The 16,269-nt window shown below is 43.8% G+C and overlaps 1 protein-coding gene across 1 annotated transcript in view; it reads right to left on the bottom strand.

Moving 5' to 3' along the window:
* The window catches only part of SLC5A1 (solute carrier family 5 (sodium/glucose cotransporter), member 1), a 61,637-nt gene that overhangs the window by 13,127 nt on the left and 32,241 nt on the right, over window positions 1–16,269 (bottom strand). The window contains exons 6-10 of the mRNA XM_012660429.1: window positions 9,689–9,794; window positions 8,513–8,593; window positions 6,998–7,218; window positions 6,621–6,756; window positions 5,970–6,077 (exon numbers count right to left, since the gene is read on the bottom strand). Coding sequence (XP_012515883.1) covers window positions 5,970–6,077; window positions 6,621–6,756; window positions 6,998–7,218; window positions 8,513–8,593; window positions 9,689–9,794 — 652 coding nt within the window. The remainder of the gene's footprint in view (window positions 1–5,969; window positions 6,078–6,620; window positions 6,757–6,997; window positions 7,219–8,512; window positions 8,594–9,688; window positions 9,795–16,269) is intronic.

Raw genomic sequence — 16,269 nt, 5'->3', positions numbered from 1 at the left:
TGCTGAAATTAAAAAAAAAAAATAAATAAAACAAAATAAAATACAGATAATATCAGCTGTGAGCAGAGATGTGCAGAAATAGGAACCCTCACACTTTGCTGGAAGGAATGTAAAATGATACAGCCTCTATGGAACACAGTCTGGCATTTCTTCAAATAGTTAAACATAGAGTTAGCACATGACCCATCAATTCTACTCCTAGGTATCTACCTAAGAGGAATGAAAACATATGTTCACACAAAAACTCAAACGTGAGTGTCCATAGCAGCAATATTTATAATAATAGCCAAAAAGTAGAAACAATGCAAATGTTCACCAACTAATAAATGGATAAATAAAATGGATAAACAACCAATAAATGAGTAAACATGTCGTGGAATATTATTCAGCAATGAAAAGGAATGAAATACAAGTATGTGCTGTAGCACAGATGAACCTTGAAAACATTTTGCTAAGTGAAAGAAGCCAGTCACAAAGAACAAATACTATATGATTCTATTTCTAGTAAATGTCCGGTATAGGCAAATCTATAGAGACAGAAAGTAGATTATCAGTTTCCTGGGGCTGGGCACTGGGGTGAAATAGGAAGTGGCTGCTAATTTCTTTAGCAGGCACAGGATTTCTTTAGGGGGTTATGAAAATTTTCTAAAATTGATTGTGATGATGGTTGCACAACTCTGTGAATATACTAGAAACCATTGGATTATATACCTTAAATGGATGAATTGTCTGGTGTGTGAATTATAGCTCAATAAAGTTATTTTTTTCCTTTCTGTTGTTTTTTTTTAAATAATGCTCTTTTAAATTAGGATACACTTTTTGAGAAGTGTTATATTGAAAGGTAGCTAATCGTTTTTTAGTATTCAAATGTGAATATTTACTTGGCTGTTTTTGAAGCAAAAGATTTTAACATGTAGACGTGTCCATATTCCTTGTCTGCTTCATTTATTGTTTAAAGGACAAAAACACAGGAAAAAAGAAAATAACGTTTTTCTTCATAAAGCTTAACTTCTGTAGTTGAAATTCATAAGGGCACAAAAGTATTTTGTTTTGTTTTGTTTTTCTGAAAGTGTAAAGTTCAAGTCAAAAGCTCACTTAACTCTTCAAGGACTCTCAGTTGTAGCCATAAATGGAAAAAAATAAAAAATAAATACAGCTATTTAAAAAAAAAAAAAAAGGGCAAGGCTCTATTTCCAACTCTGACCCTAAGCAAGTAATGGTCTCATTTCTTGATGTGTTAAGCGGGGATAATACTAGACCTGCCAAAATCAGAATAAGGGATTGTTGTTTTTAAAGTTTTCCCCATCATGGCAAGCAGGGGTGGCTATAATCTCCATTATTTTTGCATGCCAAGGAGTGCACAAGGTTGCAACTGCTGAAGCTGGAAGGCCAGGCCAAGCTGAGGGCCTGCCATTAAGAGCATAGATTTACAGTCTCTGAAGCAAAAGCAACCTTAGGATCCCCTAGACCCATCATCCATCTGATACATGAATCCCTTCACAACACTTCCTCTGCCCAAACCCTCCAGCGAGTGGAAATATACTCACCCCCAGGGAGTCTGCTGCCTCTTGGACAGTCACCACCAACCTGAAATCTGCCTCTCTGTAGCTTCAGATACAGTCTTCATGCTGCCCAACCCAACAGGTCCTACTCTTCATCCACTTCACCATCTTTCATATTTTCAAAGACGACTCATGCCCCCTTGAACTCTCTCTTCTCTAAGCTAAATACCCTCCATTTCTTTCAATATTCCTATAAAATTGCATTTGGGGGACCCAAATATATAGAACTCGACTTATATCTCTATCAAACTTCAGTTTGTTAGATTTGAGTCAACATTCGCACCACTCAAGATCTTTTTTGGAACATGAATCTGTCATTCCTCTAGGTTTTATATCAGTAAATAATGGTATGGTCTCAGAAGACTATCACCTTTCAAGATGAATGATAAAGGCTGTCTATTCCAGTTATTATGTCATTTTTTGGGAAGTTTTTTTAAATGGTTCCTCTTGAGTTTGTATAACGTAGATCACAGGCTATTCAGTTATTAAGTATGAAATGTCCGATTTCCTTAAGTACTAAGTTTGACAGTTGCTATCTCTGATATTTTACTTTGACACTTCTTGTTTTATTTTTACTGTGAAGGCATATCCTCATTCTTTCAAACACATGGTTTGGTTTGTGATTATCTTTCAGATTTTTTTTAGAGCAATTTTTGTGAAACCATGGGTAAGTCAAAAATGCATGTTGTTTTCTAATATGTCATGGAACCAGTGCAGCACAGACAGCTCGAAATATCTCAACTTTGTTGAAAAGTGTTTGGGAAGGATGTGGCTAATGAACACACAGCATGTCAATGGTTTGAGAAGTTCCATTCTGGTGAGTTTAATCTTGAAAATGAGCCACATGGGAGATCTGAGATCAAGGTGGATAATGATGAGCTGAAGAAAGCTGTAGTGGAAGCGAATCCATCTCAACCTATGCGTGAGTTAGCAGCAAGGTTTGACGTTATTATCCCAACAATGTTGGACCATTTGAAACAAATCAGCAAGGTAAAGAAGCTGGATAGATGGATTCCACATGAATTAAAAGCATCAGAAGAAAAATTGTCTCGAAGATTGCCTTTCTTTGCTGTCACAACATAAAGATGAACCATTTCTATACCGTATTGTGGTGTGTGATGAGAAATGGATTCTTTTTGACAATCACAAGCATTCAGCACAATGGTTGGATAAAGATGAAATGCCGAAACACAGTCCAAAACCGAATATTCATCCAAAAAAAAAAGCTAATGGTGTTTGTTTGGTGGTCCAGTGCTGGTATTATCCACTATGGCTTCATGAAACCTGGTCAATCAATTACAGTGGATGTCTACTGCAACCAATTGGATGAAATGATGAGGATGCCTGTGATTAAGCAGCCAAGATTGGTCAATAGAGACAGGCCAAGCCTCTTGCAAGACCGCATGTTGCAAAAAATAATGCTGCTCGAACTACAGAAGCTGGACTTGGAAACTCTCTGTTATCCACCGTATTCACCAGACCTTGCACCAACTAACTACCACTTCTTTCAGACTTTAGACCACTTCTTGCAAGGAAAAATATTCAATTCTTAACAAGCCTTGGAAAACACCTTTTGCAATTTCATCGCCACTCGCTCTCCAGGCTTCTTCGCTGCTGACATAAACAAGCTGCGGTCAAGATGGCAAAACTGTGTCAATAGTTTAAGAGCATACTTTGATTAATTGCACTGCTTCTTGTTTGAGATATAATAAACTAAACTTTTTATTAAAAGTCAGACATTTCGTATTTGATGACCTCATATAAAGATCATCTAGTCTAACATCCTCAGTGTTTCAGTTGATAGAACAAAGGTCCATTGCAAGTAGTAAGTAGGTCGGGCTTCCAGGCCTAGCTGTACCATTTGCTCCGGGTTGCTTCACCCTGAAATGGGTAAACTGGAATAGAATTCTCCCCTCTGTTCTACACTCTTATCAAACCCTCATTCATTTATTCACTCAAGAAATATTTATTGAACATAATTTTACAGCAGTTCAGGCAAGAAATAATGGTGTATCAGACTAGGTCAACAGCAGTAAAAATAGAGAGAGGTAGATTAATGTAAGAGATATTTAGGAAACGAAAGGGACACAATTTGATGTGGATTGGTGGAGGAACACTTTCTGGCTGAGTAGAGGAGGCTGAATCTGCAAATAGGACAAAAAGGAAGAAATGAAGAGGGTGGAGGGGAAAAAAAGGACAAACAGGAGAATATATATAGTGTTATGGAGTCCCAGGGAAGAGAATAACTCAAGAAGGATGGGTGATCAGTAATGCTGAACGCTCCTGAGAGGTCGCATAAAGTGAAGAATGAAAAATATCTGCTTGATCCAGCACAGGGAGGTCATTAAGGAATTCAGTATTTATGGAATCCGGACTGTAGCTAAAAGGGAGGGAACGGCAACAGCACGTGTAAGCAGAGAATTATGCTGTTCTGCATGCCACACGTCTTTCTGCTGTGCACAGTCCCCTCTAGCATAGTGCTCAGAACTATGGTCCTCACTTGGGGTGGGGAGGTCTGCCAGTCTAAAGAAATAACATAAACACCCCCACAGAGGCCAGTGCCATCCAAGCCAGAACTCCAGAAGAGCCGTTGTGACCTTTGCTAATTGTAACCTTAATTAATAAGCAGCCTGGCTCAGTGGAATAGTTAACTATTACTCCCATTTTTATATAATTTGAATGCAAATGGTTTGCCCAAGATCATGCATGTGGTTTAAAAAAAAAAAAAGGCCCCTCCCAAATTCCTCAATTCCAGCCTTGAGCAGAGTTAAGCAAACCAGATGGCAGACACCAAGTTGCTGCATGACCTTGAACAAAGCACTTCTGCTCTGGAGGCCTCAGTTTCCCTAACTGTAAAAATGAAGGAGTTTGGATGGTCTCTACGTTTCTTTACAGTAATAAAATTTTATAAGTTTATTTTAAGTCTTCCTGGCTAATAACTTTGAGTCTCCTGAGATTTCCTAACCTAACAAGATTTGCACCCCTTGCGTCAGAATTAGATTTTTCTTCAACGTGAAACAAGAAGAACATGGTCAATCCCAAATCTCTCGCTATTCCAGATGGATTCGAACTCCTGGGATCAAGCGATCCTCCTGCCTCAGCCTCCCGAGCAGCTGGGATTATAAGGGTGCATCACCATGCCCGGCTGGATACCATATTCTTTACAGTGAGAACTCTCCTTGAATCCCATCTGTCTACTGCCTCAAACTTCCTCATTCTGAGCTAAAATCTTGCTTTTTCCTCCTTGGAACAGCCTAGAAGTCAATTCATTCTCCAAGTAAAACTCCATCCTTAGTTCAAGACCTCACGTTAATATCTGTTGGAGAGCTTTTTTAAATATATTTTCAATTGGCAAACAAAAATTGTATATGTCTGTCCTGTACAACGTGACGTTTTGAAATATGTCTCCATTGTGGAGTAGCTAAATTGAGCTAATTAGCAAATGCACTGCCTCACATGCTTATCATTTTTTGTGGTGAGAACACTTAAAATCTACTCCCTTGGCAATTTTCAAGTCTACAATACATTGTTATTAACTATAGTCACCTTGTTGTACAACAGATCTCTTGAATTTATTCCTCCTATCTAACTGAAATTTTGTATCCCTTGACCAAGATCTCCCCAAACCATCCACCACCCCAGCTCCTAGTAACCACCATTCTAATCTCTGCTTCTATGAGTTCTATGACATTTTTAGATCCTACATGTAAGTGAGAACATGCAGTATTTGTCTGAGTCCAGATCATTTCACTTAACATAATGTTCTCCAGGTTTATTCATGTTGTCACAAATGACAGGATTTCCCTCTTTTGGAGGCTAAATAGAATTCCATAGAATTCAATAGAATTCCACTGTATACTACATTTTCTTTATCCATCCATCCATTCATAGGCACTTAGGCTGACTCCGTATCTTGGCTGTTGTGAATTGTGCTGCGAAGAACATGGAAGTGCAGATAATCTATCTGTTCGACATATCGATTTCCTTTCCTTTGGAGAGACACCCTGCAGTGGGATTGCTGGATCATATGGTAGCTCTATTTTTAATTTTTTGAGGAACCTCCAGACTCCATTTTCCATAATGGCTGTACTAATCTGCACTCCCTCTGTTGAAAAGATTTGAAAGACCTTCTAGATGAGCATGGAAAAGTCATGTTTTTCCCTAACAAGATGATCTCCTTTCCAAGACTGACTGACAGGCAAGTGGCAGAACTCATAGAGCCTGACTAAGCCATATGTCTCCTTGCCACTGAGGGAAGGCATGTTCAAAAACTGAGAACCCCTGCAATGAAGTTTCCCCTACTGACTCCCTCACCGCCCCCAGGCTCAGAAATGGCTTTGTCCCAGAAAGCCCACAGAAATCTAGGTGGTGCCTAAACCCAACTGGCCTCCCAAGAAAGATTCTCACCATTAGGCATGAGCTCCACCACCAAAGTTGGGTAGGCAATGTTGGTGCAGCCAACCCTGGTGCCGCAGTGTTTCTCGCATTCCGAGGGGAGGACGCAGGCAATTTTTTCTGGGGAGAGATGAAGAGCCATGTCAACAAGCAGACATTAGGAAAATATTTCCAAAATTCACCTTCCGAAAACAAGGCTTCAAAAAGGACATTGCTGCCCAATGCCCTGAAATGGTTCCTCAAAGAGTGCAGCTCTCCGCTGACACCTCCCACACCTGCCCCTGCCCTGTTGGGCCTGTCATACCCCCAAGCTCTGAGAAATGGGGAAAGACAGTTCCTGGACAGGGGAGGAAAGGAAACAAAGAAATGCTCAGGGTGAAAAGGGAGGGGGCACGAGATTCAGCAACAGTCAAGCAAAAATTAGTAGGAAGAAGTGGCCTGGAGGCATGTCATGACTTTGGAAGATTTGGGGGCAAAAGGGCAAAACAACTGCCAGTGGAAGAAACCAGGGAAGATAAGTCCGAAAGTTTTGTGCCTTCAGTTTGCTCGCTGTTTCGCAAGGGAGCAATCAGACTTGGTAAGCAAAGCAAGAATACAGAACTTTAGGAGTAACCGAAGCCAGAGAAAGGGAGGGTGGCCTGTGAGTCCAGCAGAAGCCACTACCTGTGTACAGGATGCGGCTGATCATTCCCGGCATCACCATGAGGAACATGGGCAGCAGCTTCAGATACCCACACAGGGTGCAGCCGGCCTTCACGTGAGACATGTTCTTGGCCGAGAGGCAGCGCTGCACAATGACCTGTCAGGAAAAGCCCAGTGAGGAAGGGGTGCAGGCCAGACGCCCCGTGACACCCTCCTGCTACCCCAGCTTCTCCATCCTGGGTCCTTGGCCTGGCACTCCCGTGTCCCTAGGGCTCGGCCACTCACAGACCACGTGAGCCTCCCCCTCCCTTTCCTAACCCCACAAGCCACAGAGAGACGGGAGTTCCTGTCGTGCCCTGGGGAAGACCCTGCCCACCCTGCATACCCAGCTTGGGTACCTGATCCGTGCACCAGTACCACAGGGCAAGGATGGACAGCCCAAAGATGAGCCCAGGCCACGGGATGTCTCCTGTGATGGGATCTCGGAAGATGTGGAAGGAGTCGGCCCTCGGGGTGTAGCATTCTTCCTTGACGGTGACGTTGCCATCAGAAATCAAGGTCGGAATGGCTTTCATGTATTTTTCCATGAAGCCATCATACCCCCCCACTTCGTGAAAAGCTGGAAAACATTGGTACAAAAACAACCATTCTGAAACTCTCAACACTTTATATTAACAGAAGTTTCTTTCTGTGGATGCCTGAGAAACGGAGAGGGCCCAGCCAACAGCCAGAGACCTCCCTGTGTGGTCTGGGGCAAGTCGCTTTCTCATTCTGGGCCTCAGCTGTCTCATCTGTACAATGGGATTATTAACCCCTCAGGGGCTAATGTGAGGACCCAAAGCAATAACTTGTAAAAGTGCTCTAACCATAAACTTCTTTACAAAAGGGAAGATATTTTAATTCTTAAAAGAAAGACCTCAGTTTTGCACCATTTGGGAAGACTGTTTTTTTCCCTCACCCCTTGCAGTCAACCACGGTCTTTGGAACTCCAGACCCAAACCTAGAGACAGGCAAACCTAGACACACACAGTGGCCTTTGGGACCCTGGACACAGACCTACCACCCCTGGTTCCAGCAGTGTGGCGAGATGGACAGAAAATGGGTGAAAAATCTGGAACTCTGCCACCTCCCAACTGTGTGTCCTCCACTAAGTCACTCTAGTCCCTGCCTTGCTGACCCCCAGGGCCTGCTGGGAAAAACCAGATGAAAGTTCTTGGGAAACAGAAGAGTAGAGAGCAGAAAGGAGTCTTTACAGGACACACAGAGGGCCTTGTGCACCCCAAAATAAGATGCACTTTACATCCTCCCATAACAAGTACCCCTAGATCTAGGGTTCCGATCTAGGATTTCACAGACAAGCAAAATTTCAAAAAATTGGAAGAGCCAACGTTGAGTAGCCAAGTTTTTAATTTTGTCAGATGAGGACATTAAAAGGAAAATTACCACCTACTGTCAACAATTCATAAAAGAAAGGACGTTTAATATCAAAATGTAGACAGGACATAATCTAAGATTGAAGATGTAACATTTGAATAGATTTAGTTTGATGGATATTTAGCCTTATCTCTTTTTTTTTTTGTTTTTTTTGTCCAGTTTCTCTGCAGACAGAAGACCATGTTATCACAGGCCCACACTGGGGACCACTGGCCCAGACCGTCAAGGGCGGGTGTCAGGGAATCCAGGTGTTCTCTGGGCCAGCCCCAACCTGAGTCCTCCAGGGGTGAGGAAGCTGCCCCTGCACACCCCAGTGATGGCCAATCTGGGCTGGACCACTCCCCTTGGGAGGGCAGAGCGCACCCAAGCTCACGGCCTGACTCCTGGCAGGTAAAGAGACCAGCCTTGCTTTTCTCCTCCTGGGGCACAGGCCCTCTACTTACGCTCCCACCTCCACAGCCCGCCCTGACCCCACTTACCAAACCCAGTCAGAATAAAAGATCCCACCAGCATGATCCCTGTCTGCAAGGTGTCCGTGTAAATCACAGCCGCCAGGCCCCCTAAGTAGGCAAGAGGACAACACATCTGACCTCACATGGAAAGCCATCTGTCTGCCTGCTTCCTTTCCCATCCTCCGCCCTCTCCCTCTTGCACACCTTCTGAGAACCCCCTCAGTCACCCACTTGCCTTTCCTTCCTTCCCTCACTCGCCCTGTTCAAGTATTCTGCTACTCGGCATGTTCCCACACCTCTATTTTTTAGAGAAATGCTTGCAAGACCCTGAGGACAGGAGACTGTTTCTCCCTACTTGAACGGGAAGAGTCTAATGTGACCCTTTTATGCCAGGAGATAGCTCAAAGGAGGTGGCTCCTCTATGATAAAGAGGAAGCATCTTCTACAAACGAGGATGGGGAAGCGCAAAGAGCTGACCATAGAGATGTCTGGGGACATTACCAAATTGGCACATCCCAAAGGGCTACTTCTATGTCCACTCTCTCTTTTCTCAGACCATCTAAGTAATTTCTTGTCCCCAAAGCTATGTGGCTCCCATTGAGTAGCTGATCCTGCCCCCTACCCACAGCCAGGCAGAGTAACACCTCTGCAAAGGAGCCCCCAATTGTTACTTACACACCAGCTTCTTTGGTTGCCTTTTGAGTCTTCCTCTAAAACCTTTTCTTATGTGTCACTTCCTCTCTTCCTCCCTACAGTGGCTCCCAGTCCCTGACACGTCAAATCCAACGCCTCTTTGTGGCCCATGTACTTGACCTCATTTGAACCATCAAGCCCCATGGCCCATCCCCACCCGAGCACACTGCCTCCGCCCCATGCAGCGTCTAACCTGCCTCCATTCCCCTGCTCTCACTTATTCCTGCACCTGGCTCTCCCCTGATCCTCCCAACTTAGCTAAGTCATCTCCACAACCTGCAAGGCCAAGCTCTGCTGAGCTCCTGTAAGAAGTTGTCCTGACTGCTCCAGCCACTGCTGGAGCTTTCTGAGAGCACTTGCATAACTTGTAGGGCCTGTGAGTGGGGACCAAGCAAATTTGCCATTCTCTGGATGTATCTCTCCTCTTCCAGAGCCTCCTACTCCCTTTTCTCCTCCAAGCACCTGACCCTGAGCTGAGCTTGAGCTGCTGGCTCATAGGAAGGAACTCACCTGTGATCGTATAAAGGCCAGTGATCACTAATAAGAGAATGATGGCCAGATATAGATTCAGGCCCAAGGCCATATTGATGAATATGGCCCCGGAGAAGATGTCTGCCTGGAAAGAGAAGAGAGGCAGAGTTAGGAGTGAGAGAGGCCAGCTGGCCACAGGGTCCATGGTCTCTCTATCTCTGAGTTTCTCAGCAAGCTTTATTGAAGATGATAGTAGATATTCCATAATAACAAGAATTCCATGGTCCAAAAGGTCTATGAAATGCTGGATTGAGCAAAGTTAAGGCAGTTTCTTTGCAATGCAACTTTTCTGAGCCTTTAATACACACCATGTACTGTGAATGGACCACAGAACTCTTTTTGCCAATGAACAACTATTAACACCTTGAGGTTCCTCCCAATCCACCCGCAGACTGGTGCTATAAGCTATTATCCATCACTTACACCTATTGTACACAGGTTTACCAGATCTACTCCCGAAAGCAAGTCTGAGTGCTGGAGACTCCGTGAGTGGCAAACCCCGCCTCCACCCTGGAGTGAAGAGAAACTTCAGCAAGATCATAATTTTATCTCCTGGCCCGGATGGAGTCCGTCTTGACTCAAACACAACCAGAACATCAACAAGCACCTCTTACATGGCAGGCTTGGTACCAGAGTATCTCATGTAATTTTCAGGAGAATTGTTCCCTCTTTGCTCCTGAATTCACCAGTTATGTTCTTGACACAGTTTTACCACCACCCCTCTTTCTCCCTTTCTTCTCCTCCCTGTCTCATTGAGCCATCATCCCATAATGTACTTTCTACCTGGATGGATGGATGGTGCAGTTGCTAATATAAACCAGCAGAAGGCGCTGGGGGTCACTCAAAATAAACTTCCATGTCATCTCCAAAATATTAAATAATAATACTACCAGAAAGGGTAGTATTAAGGGATGATCATGGTGAGTCTTTTGTTTTCAAATCTCCAGGTGCAGAAGAAGCAAGCTAGACTTCCCCTAGATGGAATACACAAGCTGTTTCATTGCACAAAACCTAATACAGTTCACGGCATGCAAAGAGTCCTGGGGAATGGGCCAACAGGGTTGGCCTAGGATCTCTTGCATCTCCTTTGTAATCTCATCTCCCCCTCCCCACCCCATTGCAGCTCCTCGGGGGCTCTCCAGTGGCTAAGGTCCCCCACTACACCCCCCTGCCCCTCCCAACGGAACCTCCTATTCTCTCCCTCCGTTATCAGAGAGCTTGTCTAATACCAACTCCATGCTTATGTGCCAATACACGAGCCCTGGTGAGTGAGTCAGCCCCTCTCCCCCAGGATGGGCCTTCTGAGGACCCAGGGCCTTAGCTTGGGTTCTCCCAGACCTCCCCTGCAGATTCTCCCATCCTAGGGGGACCTAAGGGCCAGGAGGTGAAAAGAGAGATGGTGGCTTAGAAAGAGACATCCCTGCTCCCCCTGGGGCTATGGTCAAAGGACCTGGGTTTGAGTGCCACTATCGTCACTCTAGGCCTGAGTGCCTTGGACAAAACATTTCACCTCTCCACTTCTCAGTGTCCTTATCTTTAAACAGGAAGTCCTGACTCCAGGGGCTTGTGATTCTCAGTGGCTGGAGGCAGGAAAGTCCTACAGCAAGGAAAGCCTCCCCTTCCCAGGCCCTGGACTGGTCCCATCCTCCCCTTTGCAGCAGCCCAAGAGGAAAGAGCCTCTGCTATACATTCATCCCGCTAAAGGTAAAACAGGCTCGGACCACTGGGCCATTTTAGAGTGTAGTCAATATTCGTAATGCCGGTCACCCTCTTCCCATGCCTCTAGATAATTACATAAACTTACCTAAATTAAAGGGGCCCCATTTGTTGATTACAACGGAATTCTGCTAAATGTGCACACTTTTGATTTGGTGGATAAGCTAATAGGCACAAATGAGCTATAAAAAGATTTCAAGGCTGCTACTGCCTTAAAAATGCCCTGCGTTGGTTTATTTTCCAGAGTAGTTAATTTTTAATGCTTTATGACAACACGTCATGGTAGATTGTGATATTCTCATTAATATTTCCCTCACTGACATTAGTCACAAGTACATGCAACTCCCGCGATAATGCTATAAATAAAGTCTATAAAGACTTCTGAGAAGTGTTGGGCTCTTAGAAATTTTTTTATGATATTCTTTTTCCCTCTAACAGCACAGATAAAGAATTCTAAGGAAACCTCCCTAGTGAATTGAAGAAACCTAGGACAAATTCTTCTTCCCATGAGTCATTCCTGATTTCAGAGATGAATTCTTTCCTTGGAACTCCAAACGCCAGCAGGAGTGCCTGGGGACACCTTAGCTAAGCTCAGGCAGGTGACTCCAGCTCAGCAAACCCACTTTAGCCCAGGTGCTCCGACATAATATCTGGTTCTCCCAAGCTGCCCAAACTTTTTCCTGCTTCACTAGGGGGGTTTGCCTTCATATCCAGGGACTTTTACCGTTTACCAAGGGCTTTCATATGATGCATCATTTTGATCTCCAAAACAACATTGAAAAAGAAAGGAAAGGATCTCCTTTCTGGAATATTTCCTGCATAGAACAAGGTCATTTTTAAACAAAAATAATATTTTTTTCATTTACTTTTTAAAGAAAAAATATTTAAAATAATTATAAAAATGGAAGCTGGACAAACGTTTGCAGTTTGACGCCAAGTGTGGGGAGAAAGACAATAAAATGGTGTGCATATTCTGATTGCAATTCTATAAAAGAATGCACATATAAGGACAAAGCCAAAATATGAAAATATTTGTATTAGAGTTACAGGATTATGGGGGCTTCCCCCACACACCAAGTTTTTTTTTTTTAATGCCATTGTTAAATTTTTCTTACAGTTTCAAAGGTGGGGGAGCATAAATCTTAAAACACAATATATTCTTTATGGATATAAGGATATACATATATATGTAGTAAAAATATAAAAGCACAGACTAGAAGAATACACACCAAGCTCAAGACAGCATTCACCTTTTAGGTACAGGTGAGCCTTCACTTATATCTGTAATGCTTTATTTCTTTCAAAAAATAATAAATTGATCTATAAAATTTGAGTGGTAGATATAAAGGTGTTTGCTATATTATTCTTTGTGCTTTTCTGTATGTTTGAAGGATTTCATTAAATTTTTCATTTATAAAAATAGGGGACTAGAGAGGAAAGTGTCCTCTCTATTATAAATCCTATGAGGCCATTTGTTTCACAGCTCATCCTAGATTGCTCCTTCCCTAAACTCATGTTAGCCCTTGGAAAAGGAAGAGAGAGAAGAGAGAGGGAGAGTGAGACAGAGACATGGTCCTCTAGACCGGCGATTGGCAAATTTTTTCTGTAAAGGGGCAGGTAGTAAATATGTTAGGCTTTGCATTCATCATCTTGATCAAACTCTGCAATTGAAGCATGAAAGCCACCACAGACAACATAAACAAATGGGTTTAGCTGTGTTCCAATAAAACTTTATTTACAAAAACAGATAATGCATTGGATTTAGCCCAGGGGCTTTGTTTTCACTACTTTGAAAGTCTGGCTAAACAATGTCCATGGGGCTCATGGGGGAAAAATAAAAATGCAGACCCCAGTTGGAAAACCTCTGGGAGTAACTGAGTCTCTGATTGTGATGTTTTGAGATCCTGTGATTTTATGTGTGTGTGTGTTTGTTTGCCCATTCTGGTCCTACCCAAGGTGTACCTGAGCACTCAGTGAATTCTGCCTAGCACTGAGGTTTCAGATGGAGAAGCCCCATTACTCAAATTTCTCTTTCCATTTGCGAAAGTAATGCCCTTCGAACCTTAAGAAAAGCCAGAGCTCTTATTTTCACCCAAGGATCCAATATGGACAGTGGAGTTGCTGTAAAAGTTTATTGCCATCGTGATCTGTGATAACAGCCCCAGGAAATACAAACAGGGACATGGACATTCAGCCATCGTGAGTCATTTAGAAAATCTGAGGCTTTATCTCAAGTGATTGCACACATTTGAATAAGGTGACACCAGGAAATTTTACAGAACAGAATGCTTCTTGGAGCTTGATAAGGCAGGGTGCCCGAGGAAGCCAATAAATCCAGGAGCTCATGGAGAAACAATAAATTCTGGGTCTCAGAGCCCAAAAGGGTGTGACCACAAGGTGGTAGCCATAACCAAGGCTCCACGCCACTGCCGCCCAATGGCCAGGGCCACATCCGAGCCCTGCACCTGCAATGGCCTGTGCTTGCTCTCTCCCATCAAATACACATCCCGGGATCCCTACATCCTCCCCAAGCCTTCGTGGCAGGTTCCTGCTTGTTCCTGTCTGGACACGCGTCTCATAAGCCATCCTTCCTCTCTTCTCACCAGTGCAACCCATCCATGTCTTTCCACACACACACACAACAAAATTGATTGGTCTTGGTTTGTGTGCAGTGTAAACCCCTTACTACCGTACTTTGTTAACTAACAGTCCTTTTGTCCATGAGCCCTGCACTCCTGTGTATCTCGATGTGATCTCCTAGCAGGTATAGTTCACATCACTGTAATTCTTCTGAAAATTTCATGCTCCATGACCCACAGTGAACCCGAAGCCAGACGGATTGACAAAGACAAAGCCGTGCCTGTCTGCATTCCTGCCACCCTCCCCTCTGCCTAGATGTCTCTCCTCAGATCCCTCGCACACACAATGTTTTGCAGCTGATGTCCTCTCCTCAGTCCTCTCGAATCCTTCTCTAAGCAACTCATTTATATTGTGAGGTTCATTTAAACTGGTGCTCTTAATTCCTCATAGAATCTTGAATTTTAACCCATCCTGTACTGGAGGAATGAAAGACTTAGAAGGCAGAAGGGACATAATGTCAGAGGTTTGGATTCAGTGTCAGAAAACTTGCTTCTTATCACGGTTCTGGCTCCTGTTGAACCCCACAAAGTCCCTTTCCTTCTCTGGGCCCCAGTTTCCCCAGTTGTAAAATGAGAGCCTAGGACATAGGACTAGAGGATCTATCCCATTCTGTCATTCTATGCCTTCATCCTATCCAAGCACAGTGCAGAGCTGGGAGGAGAACGCAGACTTTGGGACTAGAGAGACCCGGGTTCCAATCCTGGCTTTGCCATGCACTAGCTGTGTGATTTGGGGCAAATTACCTAACTTCTCTGAGACTCAGTTTTCTCTTCCACAAAGTGGAAAATAAAATAAAAGTACCTACCCGTGCAAGTACTGGCATGAGAACTGGAGAGGATGTACGTCAAGCCCCTATTGGAGACTTAGTGAACAGACGGGCGCTACATAAAGGGAAGCCATCGTCCTCATTGTGCATTTGTCAGGAGCCCACTGGCTTTGGTCAGCAGGTGGAACAAGTATGATATAGGTCAGGGCCTCCAGTATGGAGTCCCAAAACCACACAAAGAGGGAGTAGCCTACAGCCATGTACAATTCAAAAGCAAAATTTAGAAAAAGCTAATTGTTGGGGGCTGTGCCCCATCAGTATCTGAGCTGAAGGAGGCTATCCCTTGGCTCCCTAGGGGCTCCCAAGTACAAGGAGGTTTAATCAGTAACCTGAAAAATAGGTGGAGTGACAGGGAAGGCAGGGAGAGAGGCTGGGCCTTAGTTTATTTATATGACCACCCCTACACCAGCTCCAAGGGCAAAGAGTGCCCTTTCCATGGCAACCACAGTCAACAGACTTTCACCAGCTTGAACTGTGGACTTGGAAAATGCTTGCCTCAGAGAAGGGGAAGCCCAGTTCCCTTCTCTACATGCACATTAGACAGGTACCGCCTCACGAGCTGAACCAAGGAGCGACTCCCTCCCTATCCTCTGCTCCTTCCAGTGTGACCTCCCCACTCTCCTGCTTGCATTCCTTTTTGTCTTCTTAGACTGATGCCCTGCCCTCCCTCAGAAAACCAAGGCCTGATGTCTTCAGGCCTCCCAGCATTTCCCAGTCCAGGCTCTGCACGCCAGCCTAACAAAATAAGACAGAAAAGCTGGGGCTTCTCATTTGTAACTAAAAACTAACCCTGAAGGAGAAGAGGGGAAAGTGAAGGAGACAGAATTATGACATTAGCAGAGAAAGCACAAAGGTACCCGTCAAGGGCAGGAGCAGTGAGAGTCAGGAATTTGCACAAACAGGAAGCACTGTTGCTGAATGTTAGTCCCAACTCCAAGACAAAATCTTATTGGCCTTATCAATGACAGTGTGCCTTCATTGAGTGGTGTAAAAACTTACGTGCTAGACCATTTGATGGGGAAACAATAGTCTCTTCAATAAATGGTGCTGAGAGAAATGGATATTCACATGCAAAAGAATGAAGTTGAACCCCTACCTCACACCATACACAAAAATTAACGCAAAATGGATCAAAGCCCTGAGTGTAAGAGCTAAAACTACAAGACTCTGAAGAGAAAACATAGGGGGTACATTTTCATGACCTTGGGTTTGGCAATGGATTCTTACAAATGACACCAAAACCATGAACAACAAAAGATAAAATAGATAAATTGAATTTCACCAAGATTTAAAACCTTTATGCATCAAAGGACACTATCAAGAAAGTGAAAAGACAACCAACAGAATGGGAGAAAATATTTGCAAGACATATCTGATA

The sequence above is a fragment of the Propithecus coquereli genome, unplaced genomic scaffold (assembly GCF_000956105.1).
Source record: "Propithecus coquereli isolate 6110/MARCELLA unplaced genomic scaffold, Pcoq_1.0 Scaffold665, whole genome shotgun sequence".
In the NCBI taxonomy this organism is placed as follows: Eukaryota; Metazoa; Chordata; class Mammalia; order Primates; family Indriidae; genus Propithecus; species Propithecus coquereli.
Note: the sequence above shows the minus strand (reverse complement) of the source record. Positions and strands in the feature narration are given on the sequence as shown.